Source organism: Odocoileus virginianus, chromosome 27 (genome assembly GCF_023699985.2).
Source record: "Odocoileus virginianus isolate 20LAN1187 ecotype Illinois chromosome 27, Ovbor_1.2, whole genome shotgun sequence".
In the NCBI taxonomy this organism is placed as follows: Eukaryota; Metazoa; Chordata; class Mammalia; order Artiodactyla; family Cervidae; genus Odocoileus; species Odocoileus virginianus.
In genome coordinates, this window is record NC_069700.1 from 5,535,800 (window position 1) to 5,554,339 (window position 18,540).

Genomic DNA, 18,540 nt, shown 5'->3' on the forward strand with positions numbered 1-18,540 from the left:
CTTTGTCCCTCGGTAATACATCTCTTTCCTCTCTTTCTTTTTTCCCTTATTTATTCTTCAGTATTTCCATTTATCTTTGGTTTTAGGTCATGTTACTCTGGTGTATCTAGGTATGATGCATGCGTGGTCTATTTTTGCTTTATTGTTCTTTACTTCTTTTGGGTGGTCTTTATCTTGCTTGGGATTCTCTGGGATTGTTAGATTTGTGGTTTGATATCTTTCATTATTTTTAGGCTTTTCAGCCAGTATTTATTTAAATATTTTTCTTCTGCATGATCTCTTCCTTCTCCATCTGGGTCTCCAATTACATGTAGGTTAAACCATTTGAATTGTTGCATAGCTCTTGTATGGTTCCTCTTTTCCCTCCTACTACTTCTTTTCCTCATTCTTTTTTCTGATTGTGTTTCAATTTGAGTAATTTCTGTTGGTCAACCTTTATGTTCACTGATAGTTTATTTTGTACATTTTTTATTGAAATATAGTTGATTTACAGTGTTGTGTTAGTTTCCAGTTTACAGCAAAAGGATTCAGTTATGTATATATAGACACATTGTGTTTTAGATTCTTTTCCCTTATAAGGTATTATAAGATAGTGAGTACATCCCTGTGTTATATAGTAGGTCCTTGTTGGTTATCAGTTTTAAATAGAGTAGTGTATATATTTTAATCCCAGACTCCTAATTTATCCCTCCCTCTCTTTCCTTTTGGTAACCATAAGTTTGCTTTCTATGTCTATGAGTCTATTTCTGTTTTGTAAATAAGCTCATTGGTATAATTTTTTTTAGATTCCAAATATAAGCAATATCATATGATATTTGTCTTTCTCTGTCTGACTTAATTTCCTTAATATGATGATCTCTAACATTATTCATTCTTTTTATGGGTGAGTAATATTCCATTGTGTATATATACTTCATCTTTTTTTATCCATTTATCTCTGAATTGAAACTTAGGTTGCTTCCATGTCTTGATGCTTGTAAATAGTGCTGCTGTAATAAGTTCACCTATTCTTTGCTCAACTATGTCGAGTTTACTGGTGAGCCCCTTAAAGGAAGTCTTCATCTTTGATATCACATGTTTTTGTTTGTTTTTGTTTTGTTGAGGATTTTTTTTTTCTTGAGGATTTTCATTTGATTTTTTCTTGAACTTTCTGTCTCTCTGCTGAAAATCCTCATCTGTTCATGTGAGTTGTTTACCTTTTCCAAGACTGTCTTTGACATGTTGGTTATAGTTAAAGTCCCTGTCTGCTTGTTTTAGAATCTGGCTCATTTGAGTCTGATCACTTTATTTTTTGATGATGAATTGTTTTTCTTGTTTTTGAGAGTGTCTTATACTTGTTATTGAATTCAGGCCTTTGCATGTATAACAGTAGTGACCAAGGCACATAATATTTGTGCCTGGAAATGAGCCTCCTCTGCTAGACGGGTAGGGTTCAGGTTCATTTAATTTGCTCAGGAGCAATCTGGGTTTGAGCTTCCTTGCTAATGGTTAGGCTATTCTCTAGCAGGTGATGTTGCACCTTGAACTCGGGGTGCGGCCGGCGCTGCAGGGTCGTTATCAGGGTTAGTGCTGTGTTGCCAGCTCTCCGCCATCTCTGCAGGCCAGCAACCTGCCTGGGAGAGATTTTCCCACACGCTTGCCTGCCCCCGCCCACAGCCTTGTTGCTCATTACTTGGTGTCGAGTTCTCTTCAGTCTCCTGCGTGAGACCCTGCATTTCTAGGGAATGCTCGGTAGAGACCTGAGGAAAAGAGCTTGCAGCTGACCCTGTGCTCTCCTGTGTCGCTTACTCCAGGCTGACAGGTTAACTGCACAGCTGGACTCCAACTTGCAGTTGGAATTTCAGCTCACCTTCTTTCCCACTCACGTGGTACCCATTTGTTGTTCCTGTGCTTTGCCCCAAGAGACCTTTCCTTGGAGGGTCCCTCTTGGAATTCATGTTTTCGGTATCTTGCAGGGTCACCTGACTGGTGGGCTTAAAAAACTGTGATTTTGTAGTTTATCTTTTTCTCATTGTTAGGGTGACAATGACATTCCTTATAGTTTTCTGCATTCTAAATTTGATTCAAACTTGTATCTAATAACAGAATTGTTTTAGTAATCATAGATTAAAAATTTGACAAGTCATATAGTTAGGAAGATTAGAGATACTAAAAACTTGAGATTTACTCTTTTTAAAAAGTGTGTCCCATAATATAAATGTATAGGTGATCTTCACATTTTTCTATTTGACATTTTCTTGCCTTTAGCTTCTTCACTGTTTGCTGCTCACCAACAGTTGAATATACTGCAGATGTACCGTATATAATTCCCATGTTTCCATACCTGATGGCCTGTGCTGTCTTCAGCTGGGTCCGTAGCAGGAATCGGGGAAGCCAGACATCACATCTCCTCTCCTCCATCATCCAGGCTGTCAGCCAGTCCAGATATTTCACATTCTTTTCAACCCTCTGGCCACTGCCTAAGTTCAGGCCTCAGTTTCTCTTTGGATTCTTGAAACATTTTGAAATTCTCTCATCTCCATCTAGTCCCCCTTTCCCATATCTGCCAGGATAATTTGTTTTAAAAGATAAATGTGGTTGTGTGTCACTTCCTTGTTTAAAGTCTTTCATTGGCTCCTTATTACCCTCAGCGTTTGGGATGAAGTCTGCATCTTTGGGGTCTATAAGCAGCCTCCCCTCCCCAACAAAAGCCATTCTGGCCCCAGCCCACTTTGTAATCTGGAGCATCCTCTCTCCGTATTTCTTGGCAGTAGCCAAACCAGAGGTTGCTGGGCCTGAGAACCAGCCAGGCCTGAGAACCATGAACCATTCTCCACCCCCACTCTCATCTGTCTCCAATATGTTTTATCATTCGGTTCACTGGTTCAGTCCTTTTTATTAACAATTCAGGTGGTAACAAATTCTCTTGGGATCTTTCTTGATATTTCTTCCTCTGGTTCTATGTCCCCTGTGGGTATATGTGCCCCATAGTCAGGTGGTAGCTAGGACTCGTGGATGATACTCTGCCAATCCCTGCTCTAGGTGATTTTCTCAGATTATAAAGGCATCATCTCCCTGAAATTTAATAAGCCACCCATGTGGGACACATCCCCAAGACAGAGAGGTCTCATGTCAGAAACTTAAGGGGGGCAATTGCCACACCTTAGATCTGCTGGAAGCTTGAGATAACTCAGTTTGAACACAGATTAATTAAACATACAGTGAGGACCATTTCTATTAAGAAGATAGAAACTATGAGCAGCCCCCAGATTCAGTCTTACTGGGATATTATTGTTACCTCGAGGCCTGGAGTGTGTTGAGTACATATAAGTGTTCAGTATGATTTTGTTAGAAGGGTTAGATCCACTATAGAGGATTAAAAATTATATTTAGTGTTTGTCTAGTGAGATACGTTTTGTTGTTTTTATGCCTTTGGGATTTTTTTTATAGGTACCTCATGTGTAACCTTAGCCTAGAGCAGTGATTTCTGTCTTTATTGCATGTTATGATTGATAAAGGCAATGAAAATAGAGTTGTTTAGGTCCCCCATCTAGAGATAGTTTTAGTTGCTCTGTGGGTAATTCTTGTGAGCAACCTGGGTTGAGAAGCATTGGCCTCACACAGCATCTTATTTGATGAATTCTAGAATGAAAAATTATTTTAAAAGACAGTGTATCTGCAGTAAAACAAACAGAACCTCAGGCTGGTTGCTAAAACATAACTAGTGAAGAGCAAAATAATATCACGCATATCCTCTCATATTTTTAGAAGATAGCCGTTATTTTCTGTATTTCTCTAGGTGTATTTATTTTTAAACAAATATGGGGTCATACAATATGTACCATTCTTTGAATTGTTTTTACTTAGTTAAATATACTCTAGAGAAATTCATTTCCCAGAAATAATTTTGTGCAAGGATTAAAAACAAAAGCACAGAAGATAATTTCTAGTGACTTGGCAACCAGGGCTGATGAGAGATCCAGACTGGGAGCGAGGCTGTTTCTAGTGTTGCTTGGAGGCTGGAACCCATCACCGCTCCCCTGCCTCTGATCCCACCGAAGGTAAACACACACACACACACACACACACACACACAGCAAGAACGAACACACATGACAAGAACGAACACACACATACACACTGGGACAGCTCACAGCTCCCCTGCCTCTGATCCTGCTGAAGGTAAACACACACACACACACACACACACACACACACACATAGCAAGAACGAACGCACACATACACACTGGGACAGCTCACAGCTCCCCTGCCTCTGATCCTGCTGAAGGTAAACACACACACACACACACACACACACACAGCAAGAACGAACACACATGACAAGAACGAACACACACATACACACTGGGACAGCTCACAGCTCCCCTGCCTCTGATCCTGCTGAAGGTAAACACACACACACACACACACACACACACACACACACACACACACACACACACACACACACACACACACACACACACTGGGACAGCTCACAGCTCCCCTGCCTCTGATCCTGCTGAAGGTAAACACACACACACACACACACACACACACTGGGACAGCTCACAGCTCCCCTGCCTCTGATCCTGCTGAAGGTAAACACACACACACACACACACACACACACACACACACACACACTGGGACAGCTCACAGCTCCCCTGCCTCTGATCCTGCTGAAGGTAAACACACACACACACACACACACACACACACACACACACTGGGACAGCTCACAGCTCCCCTGCCTCTGATCCTGCTGAAGGTAAACACACACACACACACACACACGGCAAGGATAAACACACATGACAAGAACTAACACACATACACACACTGGAACTGATCACAGCTCCCCTGCCTCTGATCCCGCTGAAGGTAAACACACACACACACACACACACTGTTTTACTGCAGATACACTGTCTTTTAGAAGCAGTTTTTCATTCTAGAATTCATCAAAGGAGAAGATGCTGTGTGAGGCCAATGCTTCTCAACCCAGGCTGCTCACAAGAATTACCCACAGAGCAACTAAAACTATCTCTAGACGGGAGACTCTGTTTTCATTGCCTTTATCAGGGCAGTGATTGAGTGGGTGGCATACTTCTGTTTTGGAGAGAGTGTTGTTTAACCTTTTGTTTTGGGTTTTGTTGAGCACCAGCGGAAGCCTCCCTCTGGCTTCCTGCTTTCCTGGTTGCTCAGTTGCTGGAGCGCAGGTTAGGCCGGGGTATGATTGGGAAGGGCAGACGGGGCCTCTGGGTTGCTCCTGTGAGTTGTGCAGGGCACACCGGTTGAGAAAAGGTGGTCTCCTGGTCTCAGCACCTCTTCCTGCTCTGGGGCTCTGGGGCATCTGTCTTTACTCTTAGAGGCCTGCAGTTAGTTCTCCAGGTGTCCTGCATTTGCAGAAGTGAGTCAGGCCTTAGACAGACTTGTTTATCTGGAGTAGCTCCAGGTCTTCAGAGGCCCTCTCTGTTCACTGACGGGGTGGTTGGTATGGATCAGGTAATTTAAAATAGTAGTAACAACATGCAACCTAAATTAATTGTAGATATCCTGAGCAGCAGTCAGTTTTTTTTTTCTGTGATAAAGAGTATGATTTAAAAAAAAGAAAGAAAGAAATTTGAGTTTGGGTAGTTTGTGCTCAGTCTGCTTGAGGGATAATCCTGGACTGATCTTTACAGGACTGTTTGAGATTCTGCCTTTTGGTTATATCATTCTTTGATATCTGGGGATTTTATAAGACATTAGACTTAAAAATTTACTTTTCCTAATTACTGAGTAAATTTATTGTTGAGGTCAATAGCTATTTAGTCAGTAGGCAGACAACATTACTTAATAATGTCAAATAATTCCTGTTCATAGTGTTACATATAGTTGAGAAATTTTTCACCCCACCTTCATGACAAGGACAACGAATAAAATTGCCTTTGGGGGTTGGCTCGTAAGAAGCGGGCTTGGGGACCAAGGCAAAGGACTGATGCCCGACTCCTCTTATTAAGAGCAGGCGCCTGCTACAGAGCCTTTCCTCATCTCAAAGCTCGCTTGATGAAAATCTCCCCACCCCCTATTTTTGTTCTCTTATATTCTCACTTTGTTAGATTCACTCTGAAAAGTTATATCTTAAAATACAAATATCATCTGGGCAAGTTAAGTGTTTTTATCTTTAATGCATTTATTATAAATTGAAGCTATTTGTTTGGGAGTGACAGCATGAAAGCATTGTTTCCCTGAAAGCTGTGAGAGAATCCTCTGAAAGGCAAGCTTTGTCTGTTTTTCCTTAATCATGAGCGTCTCTCTCTTCTGCCATATAGAAGCATGTGTGGTACTTTAACACAGAGATTTATCAGATTTCTCTTCCTTGAAATTATCAGTCCATTCTAAGTGTCAATTCTTAAGAATTTGGCAGGGTGAAACTGATTTTTTTTAAAATCTGTTTTCTATATGGCCTCCCTTCTAAAAATTAAACCTTTAATTTTCAGATAATTGTAGATTCCCATGTAGTTGTGAGAAGTAATACAGAGAGAACCCAAGTGCCCTTTACCCCAGTTGAAAAGTGAAAGTTGCTCAGTCGAGTCAGACTGTTTGCGACCCTGTGGACTATACAGTCCATGGAATTCTCCAGGCCAGAATACTAGAGTGGGTAGCCATTCCCTTCTCCAGGGAATCTTCCCAACCCAGGGATCAAGTCCAGGCCTCCCGCATTGCAGGCGGATTCTTTACCAGCTGAGTCACAGGGGAAGCCCAAGAATACTGGAGTGAGTAGCTTGTCTCTTCTCCAGTGAATCTTCCCAACCCAGAAATTGAACTGGGGTCACCTGCGTTACATGCAGATTCTTTACCAACTGAGCTATACCCCAGTTACCCAACAGGAACATCTTGGAAAAACCACTGTATAATACCAAAACAAGGATGTTGACCTTGATACAATCCACCAACCTTTTTCAGATTTCACAGGTGTTACTTGTACCCCTGCACTCGTGTGTGTTTCTATTTAGTTCTTTACAGTTTTATCACTTGTATATGTGTATACCACCACAGTCAAATACAGAACAGCTTCATGGCTGCAAAGATCCCCTGTGTTTGTACCCATTTTAAGACAAGAAGTCCCCCATTTCCTCTCCCCCAAATCCCTGACACCCACCACCCTATTTTCTGTTTCTGTTGACTTGACTACTTTAGATACCTCATAAAAGTGGATTTTACCAGTATTTGTCCTTCTGTGACTGGTTTATTTTACTTAGCATAATGTCCAGAAGATTTATACGTGCTGTAGCATGTGAGGAATTTTCTCCCAATGGGTAATATTCCATTGTATATATAAACCTTATTGTTTATTAATTCACATCGATGAACACTTGAGTTGCTTCCACCTTTTGGCAGTGGAGAATAATGTTATTGTAAACATGGCTGTGTAGCTCTCTCTTCATGATCCTGCTTTAATTCTTTTGCATGTATACCCAGAAGGGGAATTACTGGATCAAATGGTCATTTTTTTTTAATTTTGGAGGAACTACCACACTGTTTTCCATAACTGATGCCCTGTTTTACATTCCCATCAGCAGTGTATATCTGTACTCCAGTGATGTTTGAGTAAATAAGTTTTAATTAATCCATTTTTGTTCTCTTTATTCATGACTATTTTACTGCCCTTCTTTTTCACTTGATAGATAGTGAACAAATAGCACATAGCAGATGAGATATTTTGCACGACAGAATGTTTGCTACCAAGGCTGATCCTCAAGGTGACATCTAAATATTTTGGAGTCAGTTCTTTCAGCTATAAATAACAGAAACTTTACATGGGCCAATTAAAAAGGATTTCATTACAAGGCGATTTTATCATGTTGAATCTAAGGGTATTAACATGGCCGGGCTGTATGTAGCACTGAAATAAGGAATTTGGTTGTTCCTTGCCTTTGATGCTTCTGTTTATCTTTCATCCTGTTATCATGGATTTCATCACATGATGATGAAATGACTGTTCACAAAGCCTGAGCCCTTCAGGCTCAGCCATCCAAAGACCGAGGTGCTCGGTTTTGGTCCCAGTTCAGAGTCCCCAGGGGAAGGGGCTGATGGACCCAGTTTGTACCAGTGGTCTGTGCAGATGTTCCTCCCCACAGACACGGTCAGGGGGATGGAGTCAGCGCGAGGACAGGCAGCCTCTGCACGAACCACGTGCACTGATGTGGGGGGTGGGGCAGGTGGCCAGAAAGAAAGGGAGTGGGTGCTCGAGAGAGACCGAAGGGCATGCCCATCGGGTGTCTGTAGCCGAGACTTCAGTGAAAGAAGCTGAGACTACATTGATGAGTTCTGGGTGAGGACTAGTATATTACCTGAGACAAAGAACTTAAAAAATTCTGACTGGTTCTTTAGTATACAAAGTCGAGAGCCAAGAGGGAAAGGACCTGAGATTCTTAAAATCGTAAAAGACAAAAATCATTGACTCACTTCTGGAATTATTTGAATTAAGCGGTAGTTTTTTTTTTTTTTTAAGGTCTGGACACTTAGTGTAGAAAAGTATATATCAGACAGCAGTTAATTAACTTATATAATTTATTCCAGGAGATTTGCAAACAAGAGATTGTATCAGAGAGAATAATAGAGCATAGCTGTGTGATGGGGACATTTAGAGGAAATTGGAGTGTGGCTTTGACCTGGTGAAGTCATGGAGGGCTTGATTTCCTCATCAAGCTGTAGTAATGATGATAATTGTTAAAACTTATTTAGTACTACTATGTATCAGGTATTGTACTGGGCACATTTGTATCTGTGATCTTTTTTAACCTTCATCCAGATCATGGGTGCTCACACTTTGTTACACTGGATTTTTCCAAGACGTTTTCCAGCACAGTTTTCAACGCCTTGCTTTCCCTTTCAGAGATGTGGTACTGGATCTTCCTCTGGGCCCTCTTCTCCTCTCTGTTCGTCCATGGTGCTGCCGGAGTGCTGATGTTCGTGATGCTGCAGAGGCATCGGCAAGGGAGAGTCATCTCCGTCATCGCCGTCAGCATCGGATTTCTGGCTTCCGTGACTGGAGCGATGATCACTAGTAAGTGGATGCTGTTTGAAGAATGTCATTTTATATGCACATACAGTCTGGGGCAAAAGCCCAGGCTTATAGGTTTCATTATAGTGTGTGTGTGTGTGTGTGTGTGTGTGTGTGTCTGTGCGCGCTGTGGTTGCACAGTCACGTCCAACTCTTGGCGACCCTATGAGCTGTAGCCTGCCAGGCTCTTTTGTCCATGGGATTTTTTTTATAGGTTATTAGAAGATATTAAATGTAGTTCCTAGTCCTACACAATAGTCCTTGTTACCTATTTTTTCTATAGTAGTTTGTATCTGTTAATTCCAGGTTTCCCTCTCCCCCTGCTTTCCACTTTGGTGAACATCACTTTGCTTTCTGTGTCTGTGAGTCTGTTTCTGTTTTGTAAATAAAGTTTATTTGTATCATATTTTATCCACATCCAAGTGATGATGTATGATATTTGTCTTTTTCTGTTTGACTTCACTTAGTACATTGATCTCTAGTTCCATCCATGTTACTGCAAATGGCATTATTTCATTCTTTTTTAATTGCTGAATAATATTCCACTGTGTATGTATACCATATCTTTATCCATTCATCTATCAATGGACATTTAGGTTGCTTCCATGTCTTGGCTATTTTAAATAGTGCTGTGATGAACATGGGGGTACATGCATCTTTTTTTAATTAGAATTTTCTCCAGTTATATAACCAGGAGTAGAATTGCTGAATCATGTGGGGCCTCCCTGGGGGCTCAGATGGTTAAGAATCTGTCTGCAATGTGGGAGACCTGGGTTCTATTCCTGGGTTAGGAAGATCCCCTGGGGAAGGGAATGGCAATCCACTCTAGTACTCTTGCCTGGAGAATCCCGTGGACAGAGGAGCCTGGCAGCTACAGTCCACAGCGTTGCAGAGAGTCAGACACTGCTGAGCAGTTAACACACACACACACACACACACACACAGAGTAACTGTATTTTTAGTTGGTAAAGAACCTCTGTACTGTTCTCCAAGGTAGCTGTCCCGGTTTATATTCCCAACAGTGTAGGAGGGTTCCTTTTTCTCCACACTCTCTCGAGCATTTATTATTTATAGGCTTTGTAATGATGACCATTCTAACTGGTGTGAAGTGATATCTTATTGTAGTTTTGATTTGCATTTCTCTAATAATTAGTGATGTTGAGCATCTTTTCATGTGCCTGTTGGCCATCTGTATGTCATCTTTGGAAAAATATCCATTTAGGTCTTTTGCCCATTTATTGATAGGGTTGTTGGTTTTTTGTTTTTTGTTTTTTTTAATATTGAGCTTTATGAGCAGCTTGTATATTTTGGAAATCGTTAGCAAATATTGGTCCCATCGTTAGCAAATATTTTCTCCTGGTCCATAGGTTGTCTTTTTCATTTTGTTTATGTTTCCTTTGCTATGCAAAAGGCTTTTAAGTTTAATTAGGTGCCATTTGTTTATTTTTTGCTTTTGCTTCCATTTCTCTGGGAGATGGATTGAAAAAAAGATTGCTGCAATTTATTTTAAAGAATGTCCTGCCTATGTTTTCCTCTAGGCATTTTATAGTATCCAGTGTTACATTTAGGTCTTCAATCCATTTTTAGTTTATTTTTGTTTGTGATATTAGAGAAGGTTCTAATTTCATTCTTTTAGATGTAGCTTCTCAGTTTTCCCAGAACCACTTATTGAAGAGACTGTCTCTTCTCCATTTTATATTTTTGCCTCCTTTGTCATAGATTAACTGACTATAATCGTGCACTTCCTTCTTAAACACAAGTTGTTATGATATACATCTCCCCTGGCCTACTGGAGATTATTAGCCACTTTACGGTGTCCTCCAGTCATCTGCAGGTTTTCTACTGCACTGCCTCGTATGTGTGTCCTGCAGGCCCCAGGTTCATGCCCTCTGACCTTCACCTCTTACCGCAGCATTGAGGCCCCAGCTCCAGCCTTAGGTTCTGCTGTGCTAGGTAAGCCAGGACTTTGATGTGTCCTGTTGAGCCTGGAGGGGCCTCAGCCACTTCCTTCACGTGGTTCTGCTCGACACTGGGTGCTCCTGTCTGCTGCTGTGGTCTCATCACCGCCAGGAAACAGTAGCGCTTCTGTTGCTGGTCACTTGGCTTGCTTCCACGAGGCCAGGGCAGCTGTCTGCCACCACTGGGTGTGTGCAAGACCCTCCTTAGCTCAGAGATGAGAGGAAATCTGTTTCTGCCATAGCTCTATGGCCTCCCTCCTCTTGTGCCCACAGTCACCTTTCCCCGGGGTGATCAGCATGCCTTGCCTGAAGACAGAGCCCTGTCCCCGGGGCTCTGGGTCTGTCCTGGGCACAAATAAGATAGCCCTAAGTTGTGGGAAGCAGTGAGCAGTCTATTTTCTCTTCCTTTCTTCATTTACTATTCTTGTGTGTCATCTTGTGTTAGGGTTTTTGTTGTTGTTGTTGCTGTATTCACCTGTAACTTTCTCATGTGCTACTTCATGCCCTTTGCCATAGTGTTTAAAACAAGCAATCAGGTTTAGCTACAGCACCAGGGGAACGGAGTGGAGTAACAGGAAATGCAGCTAGGACAAGCCAGATCCTCAACGATCTTGGAAGGTCAGCCAGAGTTTGGACTTTATTCTGCAGGCCACGGAAAGCAAGTAGATATTTTAGAAAGGGATTGGCAAGGGGCAGAGCAGTTGACTAGGAAAATTTGTTTTGTGGCTGAGTGTAGAATAAATATATGTGAAGGAAGAACCAATAGGAAACTCTGAGAGAGCAGGGACCTTGCCTGTCTTCATCACTGCTGAATCTCCAGCAATAAAACAGCACCTGGAATGTAACAGATCCTCAGGAAATACTGGTTGGATAGATGGATGTAGTGAGGGAGGAAGCACCGAGGACAGGAAGAAGAAAGTGGGGGAGGGAAGAAGCGGGGAAGGGAGATAGAAGAGTTCAGGCTTTAATTTTTGGTCTGAATTTGAGGCTGGATCTGAACTAGCCTGTGGCTGTGAGATGGAAAAGAGTTGCTGTAAGACTATCACAAAGGGGAGAATCCAGATTAGTCGTTGCTCGCTGTGAAGACGTACAAGGAGGCCTGAAAAGGGATGGCTCATGGCTTTGCTGTGGCCGCTGCTGTAACCGTGGAACCGTGAGCAGAAGGCACAGCTTGTTCAGAAGCCAAAAATAGTGTGTGTGTTACACGTGCGTTTATTGGTGTAGATCATTGTGAAAGCTTAAAGAGAACATTATTCTACTTCCATTTATCTCTAATGATGGGTGTATATGTTGCTTTCAACTCAGTCAAGAATAAAATAATGATTTTAGAAACTGCAGTGTTATATTTAAAATTCCTTACAAATGTGTCTGGGCTTCCTTGGTGGTTCAAACTGTAAAGAATTTGCCTGGAGTGCAGGAGACTTGGATTTGATCCCTGGGTTGGGAAGAGCCCCTGGAGAAGGGAATGGCAGCCCACTCCAGTATTTTTGCCTGGAGAATTCCATGGACAGAAGAGCCCGAGGGCTACAGTCCATGGGGTCACAAAGAGTCGGACATGACTGAGTGACTGTCACAAATATGTCTGACACAATTTCAAGTGAAAACTTGTATCCAGGTTAACAGTAAAACATACCAATTTCTTCCGGCTAATTTTCTGGCCTGCAAACACTTGAATTAAGAAAACTATCCAATGTGAATATTTACCTGCATTTGTTTTCTTAAATGCATTTTGTCAGCACTGGTAGTCACAGCTATATATTCAGTTCAGCAAAATGATGACTGGCTGAATATAGATACATAACTATATTTTACTACCTCTTAGATTTTTATTTCTTGGATAGGGTGAATTTTCATTTTAATTAGTACTGATAGTTAATATCAGAATTGGGAGGAAATGGGTTTCTATATAATACCATTGCTTGACATTGTATTGCTGTCTAATTTTAGCAAGTCTGAGGGCTAAAGTGACATCTCTTTGTTGGTTTGATTTGCATTTCTCTGATTACTAATGTATTTGAACATCTCTTCCTATTCTTACTATATATTTAGTTTTTTTCCCCTGCAAATTGCTACTTTTAATTCTGTGCTTTTCTTTTGGGGTCCTTGTTCCTTATTAAATGATAGATGTTCCTTAGATGTATTGGAGTCTTGTTGGTTTTGTACTTCTCAAATAACTTCTCTGTCTTTTAGCAGTACCTTCATCCATGATATTGTTCATTGAGCAGAAATACTTATTCCGTGTAACCAGCCTAAAGAGTTTTTTACCTGTGGTTTATAATTTATAATTTTATTTACATTCTCCCCCGCACTAAGGTCAAAAAATTCTTTTTTGTGAATTTTATAGTTTCACCTTTGTAGTCAAGTCTTTATCTAGAGCAGGACTGAGCAAACATTTTCTTGAAAGGCCAGATAATAACTTACTTTAAGCATTGCAGGCTAGGCGGTCTCTGTTACAACTCCCCAGCTCTGCCATTAGGACTAAAAGCAGCCATAGACACTGGTGAATGAATGGGCGCGGCTTCTTCCAACGAAACTTTACTTGCAAAGGCAGATGTTGGATGTTCAGGTCATAATCTGCCTTCCGGTTTAGAGTCTGTCTTCATTTTTGGAACTAGGTAGGATTTCAGGTGTTTTTTTTTTTCCTTCCACATAGTAAGTCAATTTTTACCACACCCTAAAAAAAATCCATCCATTAATTCATCTTTTTTTGTATACTATGTTCTCAAGGTACATGGATCTGTCTCTGAACTCTGTTCTGATTTTTTTAGTCTATAGCTGTTTCAGCAAGACCTCATTTTTTGTCTCTCCTGTTTTTGTACTATTTCTTAAAATCTGGTAGAGCTGGTCCCTCATTTTTTTTCTTTCTCAAAGTTCACATAACTATTCGTGGACCTTTATTCTTTCACATAAATTTTAGAATATGGCTACTGAGTTCCTCAAAAGTATAACTGTGATTTTCGTGGGGATTTAATACAAGGTAGAGGTTAATTTATCCCGCTCCAGTACTCTTGCCTGGAAAATCCCATAGATGGAGGAACCTGGTAGACCAAGGTCCATGGGGTTGCGAAGAGTTGGACATGACTGAGCGACTTCACTTTCACTTTTCACTTTCACTCATTGGAGAAGGAAATGGCAACCCACTCCAGTGTTCTTGCTTGGAGAATCCCAGGGACAGGGGAGCCTGGGGGGCTGATGTCTCTGGGGTGACACAGAGTCGGACACGATTGAAGTGACTTAGCAGCAGCAGCAGCAGAGGTTAATTTGGGAAGAGTTGACATATTATTCCACCACAAAACATGTAATGTATCTCCATTTGTTCAGATCATTTTCTGCTTCTTTTGTTAGAGTTCAAAAGTTTTTTCTTTTTTTCCCCCAATGGAACAGTTATACATTTTGATGAAGTTAATTCCTAAACCCTTATTACGTTACCGTTGTTGTACATGGTATCTTTTTAAATTATGTTGTTTAGTTTTATTAGTATAAAGAATTGCTGTCTTTTAAGTAAAGTTTATGAAAGATTAATAACAAAGCAAAAAACTAATTTTCTAGAGAGATAATAAGGTGAATATATTGCTGCCTTAGCTCTAAAATAGTTAAGACAGAGAAATAAAATATGGGATAAAATAGAAGAAATAACTACAGGCTTGACAATAAACGTAGAATAAAGAATTATAAAAATAGCAGTTTTATAAACAGCTATATATTCCTAAATATAAATTGTCAAAATTGGCATAAGAAGAAATAGAAAATATGAGTAATACAATAAATATTGTTACACAGTTGAAATATTGAAGACCCAACCTCCTTGAAAGAAGTCCAGGCTCAAATGAGGTTTACAGATGAGTTCTACCAGATTTTCTGGGAACAGTTCCTATTTATCCAGATTATTGCAGAAAATGGAAAGGTTAAAAGCTGTGCACAGCATGTTTGCTGAATCAGTGTGATCTTTTTACTAAACAAATGCAGACTACAGAAGAATGGAAAAATATAGATTCAGTTGCTTCAAGAATATTATCCTACCAACCAGGACCTACTGTACAGCACATGGATCTCTACTCAATGTTATGTGCCAGCGTGGATGAGAGGGGAGTTTGGGGAAGAATGGATGCATGTATATGTATTGCTCAGTACCTTCACTGTTCACCTGAAATGCCCACAGTCTTCTATACTCCAATCAATGCAAAACAAGAAATTTAAAGTTTGGGAAAAAAAAGAATATTATCAGAATAAATGCAGAGATAGTTCAGTATCAGAAATGACTGTGGCTATATGCCAATGAAACTTTGTTTATGGATGTTAAAATTTGAATTTCATATAATTTTCATGTATCATGAAAATTTTTTTTCTTTTGATTTTTTTAAACTGTTTAAAAAATTCAGCAGAATTGTTTTCTCCACTTCATCTTTGCTATGCCAGTCTTCTCTAGCTCCTTAATACTTTGGGGATCTTATTTCTAGCTGATACCTTCTGCCATTGTTCACAGTGGCCATTCCAAACATGTTTCATTTATTTCACGCACCCTATTACACTTCTACCCTCTTCATTCTTGCATACATTTCAGCAAGAAAATAAGATCACAGTATTTGTACTTTTTCAGTTGGCTATTGTTCAGCAAAATATACCTTAACGAGAGTGAAAACTAAAGCACAAGCTGGGGTAAGACATTTGTTAGCTTATATAAATGTTAATAGATGAGTATCCAAACCACGTTTTTAAAAACCCTATGAATCAAATAAGAAAGTGACAGGCCAGTAGAAAAATGCACAAAAGATTTGCCAAGCATTTCGTAAAAGTAGAAACCCTAATGGCCAAATTTGAGTGACATGTGAGGAAAAGCTCCGTGACATTAAATATCAGGGGAACACAAATTAATTGCAGAGATAACATCTTTTATCCAGATTGACCAAAAAAAAGTGTTTTTAAAGATATCAGCTACTCCTGAGGATGTGGAGTAACTGGAATATTGGTACTGAAATTGGTACAAATACTTTGGAAACAAGTTGGCATTACCTAGTAAAGTTGAAAATGCTGTAACAGGCATACCCACACGTAGGGAAACTTGATTTAGTATGTGTGCTGGAGGTCATGTTACAAGGATGTTCACAGAAGCAGGGTTTGTCATTGTTAAGGATTAGAAACAGTGTCGTCCACATTAGAATGGACAAATACGTTGTGGTATATCCATACTTAGAATTCTGTACAACAGTGGAAATGTATGAATTACAGACCCATATTATATAACAGCCTAGATAATTTCCTGACATATATGCTGTGCTTAGTCGCTCAGTTGTGTCCAATTCTTTGCTACCCTATGGACTGTAGCCCACCAGGCTATAGGCTCTGTCCATGGGATTCTCCAGGAAGAATACTGGAGTGAGTTGCCATGCCCTCCTCCAGGGGATCTTCCCAATCCAGGGACTGAACCTAGGTCTCCCACATTGCAGCTGGATTCTTTACCATCTGAGCCACAAACAGCCAAATATTCCAAAATACTTACAGTATCAATTTATATAAAATTCGCTTATTTAAAAAATTAAGTAATAGCTATCTGAGGATATAGGTAGGTGGTAATGCCAAAGAACAGCAAAGGGATGATGGAAACTGACCTTGGGAGGGAATGGGGTGTGACAGGGGAGTCCATGGAGACATCACAGAAAACAGGAATGTTCCTGGGTACATTTGGATGATGGTACTACTTGGGCATCTGTTGGTTTTAATTTTATAATCTACATATATTTTATAAATACTGCTTCCTATCTGCTCAGTATTTAATAGCAGTGTTTCCAGAATCATTTAATAGGCACACAGAATTGTCTTCTTTCCAATCTTTTTGCTGAAGAGTTCCCCTGGAACAGTCTTCTCTGGCTAGGGCTTCCGGGTTGTGCAATGATATGGTGTAGTGGGAACTACTGTGAAGTGTTTCTTTTAGAGTGAAGCTATGACTTACACATTGGTTCCTGATTATCCACAGGGAGGAAGATGGTAGTTCATTTTATTTTCTGTATAACACTACAGTGTCTCCCTTGATTTTGGAAATGGGAGTTTTACACTGGATTTTCTACCCTTAGCATCATAGGCTTGAAGATCTTGCCTTCTGTTTCTTGAAAGAGTATAAAGAAAAGTGGATTATTTATGGTTGTGTAAGCTTTTCCTTGAACAGTACGATCTTCCAAGGGTTCATGTTATTTATTTGTTTGTTTTTAATATCTAGTTTTTTAATCCATCTGAAATTTACTTTGGCGAGTGGTGTGAAATAGGGACCTAAATTTATTGCTTTCAAATGGCTATCAATTGTTCCATACAGCATTCATCTCACATGCTAGCAAAGTAATGCTCAAAATTCTCCAAGCCAGACTTCAACAGTACATGAACCATGAACTTCCGGATGTTCAAGTTGGATTTAGAAACAGCAGAGGAACCAGAGATCAAATTGCCAACATCCCCTGGATCATCAAAAAAGCAAGAGAGTTCTAGAAAAACATCTATTTATGCTTTATTGATTATGCCAAAGCCTTTGACTGTGTGGATCACAACGAACTGTGGAAAATTCTTAAAGAGATGGGAGTATCAGACCACCTGACCTGCCTCTTGAGAAATCTGGATGCAGGTCAGGAAGCAATAGTTAGAACTGGATGTGGAACAACAGACTGGTTCCAAATAGGGGAAGGAGTACATCAAGGGTGTATATTGTCACCCTGCTTATTTAACTTATAGGCAGAATACATCATGTGAAATGCCAAGCTGGATTAAGCACAAGCTGGGATCAAGATTGCTGGAAGAAATAGCAATAACCTCAGATATGCAGATGACACCACCCTTATGGCAGAAGGCAAAGAAGAACTAAAGAGCCTCTTGATGAAAATGAAAGAGGAGAGTGAAAATGTTGGCTTAAAACTCAATATTCAGAAAACTAAGATCATGGCATCTGGTCCCATCACTTCTTGGCAAATAGATGGGGAAACAATGAAACAGTGAGAGACTGTATTTTTGGGCTCCAAAATCACTGCAGATGGTGACTACAGCCATGAAATTAAATGATGCTTGCTCCTTGGAAGAAAAGCTATGACCCAATCTAGACAGCATATTAAAAAGCAGAGACATTACTTTGCCAACAAAGTCCGTCTAGTCAAAGCTATAGTTTTTCCAGTATTCATGTATGGATGTGAGAGTTGGACTATAAAGAAAGCTGAGCGCTGAAGAATTCATGCTTTTGAACTGTGGTGGTGAAGAAGACTCTTGAGAGTCCCTTCAACTGCAAGGAGATCCTGCCAGTCCATCCTAAAGGAAATCAGTCCTGAATATTCATTGGAAGGACTAATGCTGAAGCTGAAACTCCAATACTTTGGCCACCTGATGTAAAGAACTGACTCATTGGAAAAGACCCTGTTGCTGGGAAAGATTGAAGGTGGGAGGAGAAGGGGACGATAGAGAATGAGATGGTTGGATGGCATCACTGATTTGATGGACATGAGTTTGAGTAAGCTCTGGGAGTTGCTGATGGACATGGAGGCCTGGCATGTTGCGGTTCATGGGTTCACAAAGAGTCTGG

The 18,540-nt window shown here is 40.4% G+C and overlaps 1 protein-coding gene across 1 annotated transcript in view; it reads left to right on the forward strand.

The window, feature by feature from the left end:
- Window positions 1–18,540, forward strand: part of TMEM170B (transmembrane protein 170B) — a 38,658-nt gene that overhangs the window by 9,547 nt on the left and 10,571 nt on the right. The window contains exon 2 of the mRNA XM_020889883.2: window positions 8,866–9,036. Coding sequence (XP_020745542.1) covers window positions 8,866–9,036 — 171 coding nt within the window. The remainder of the gene's footprint in view (window positions 1–8,865; window positions 9,037–18,540) is intronic.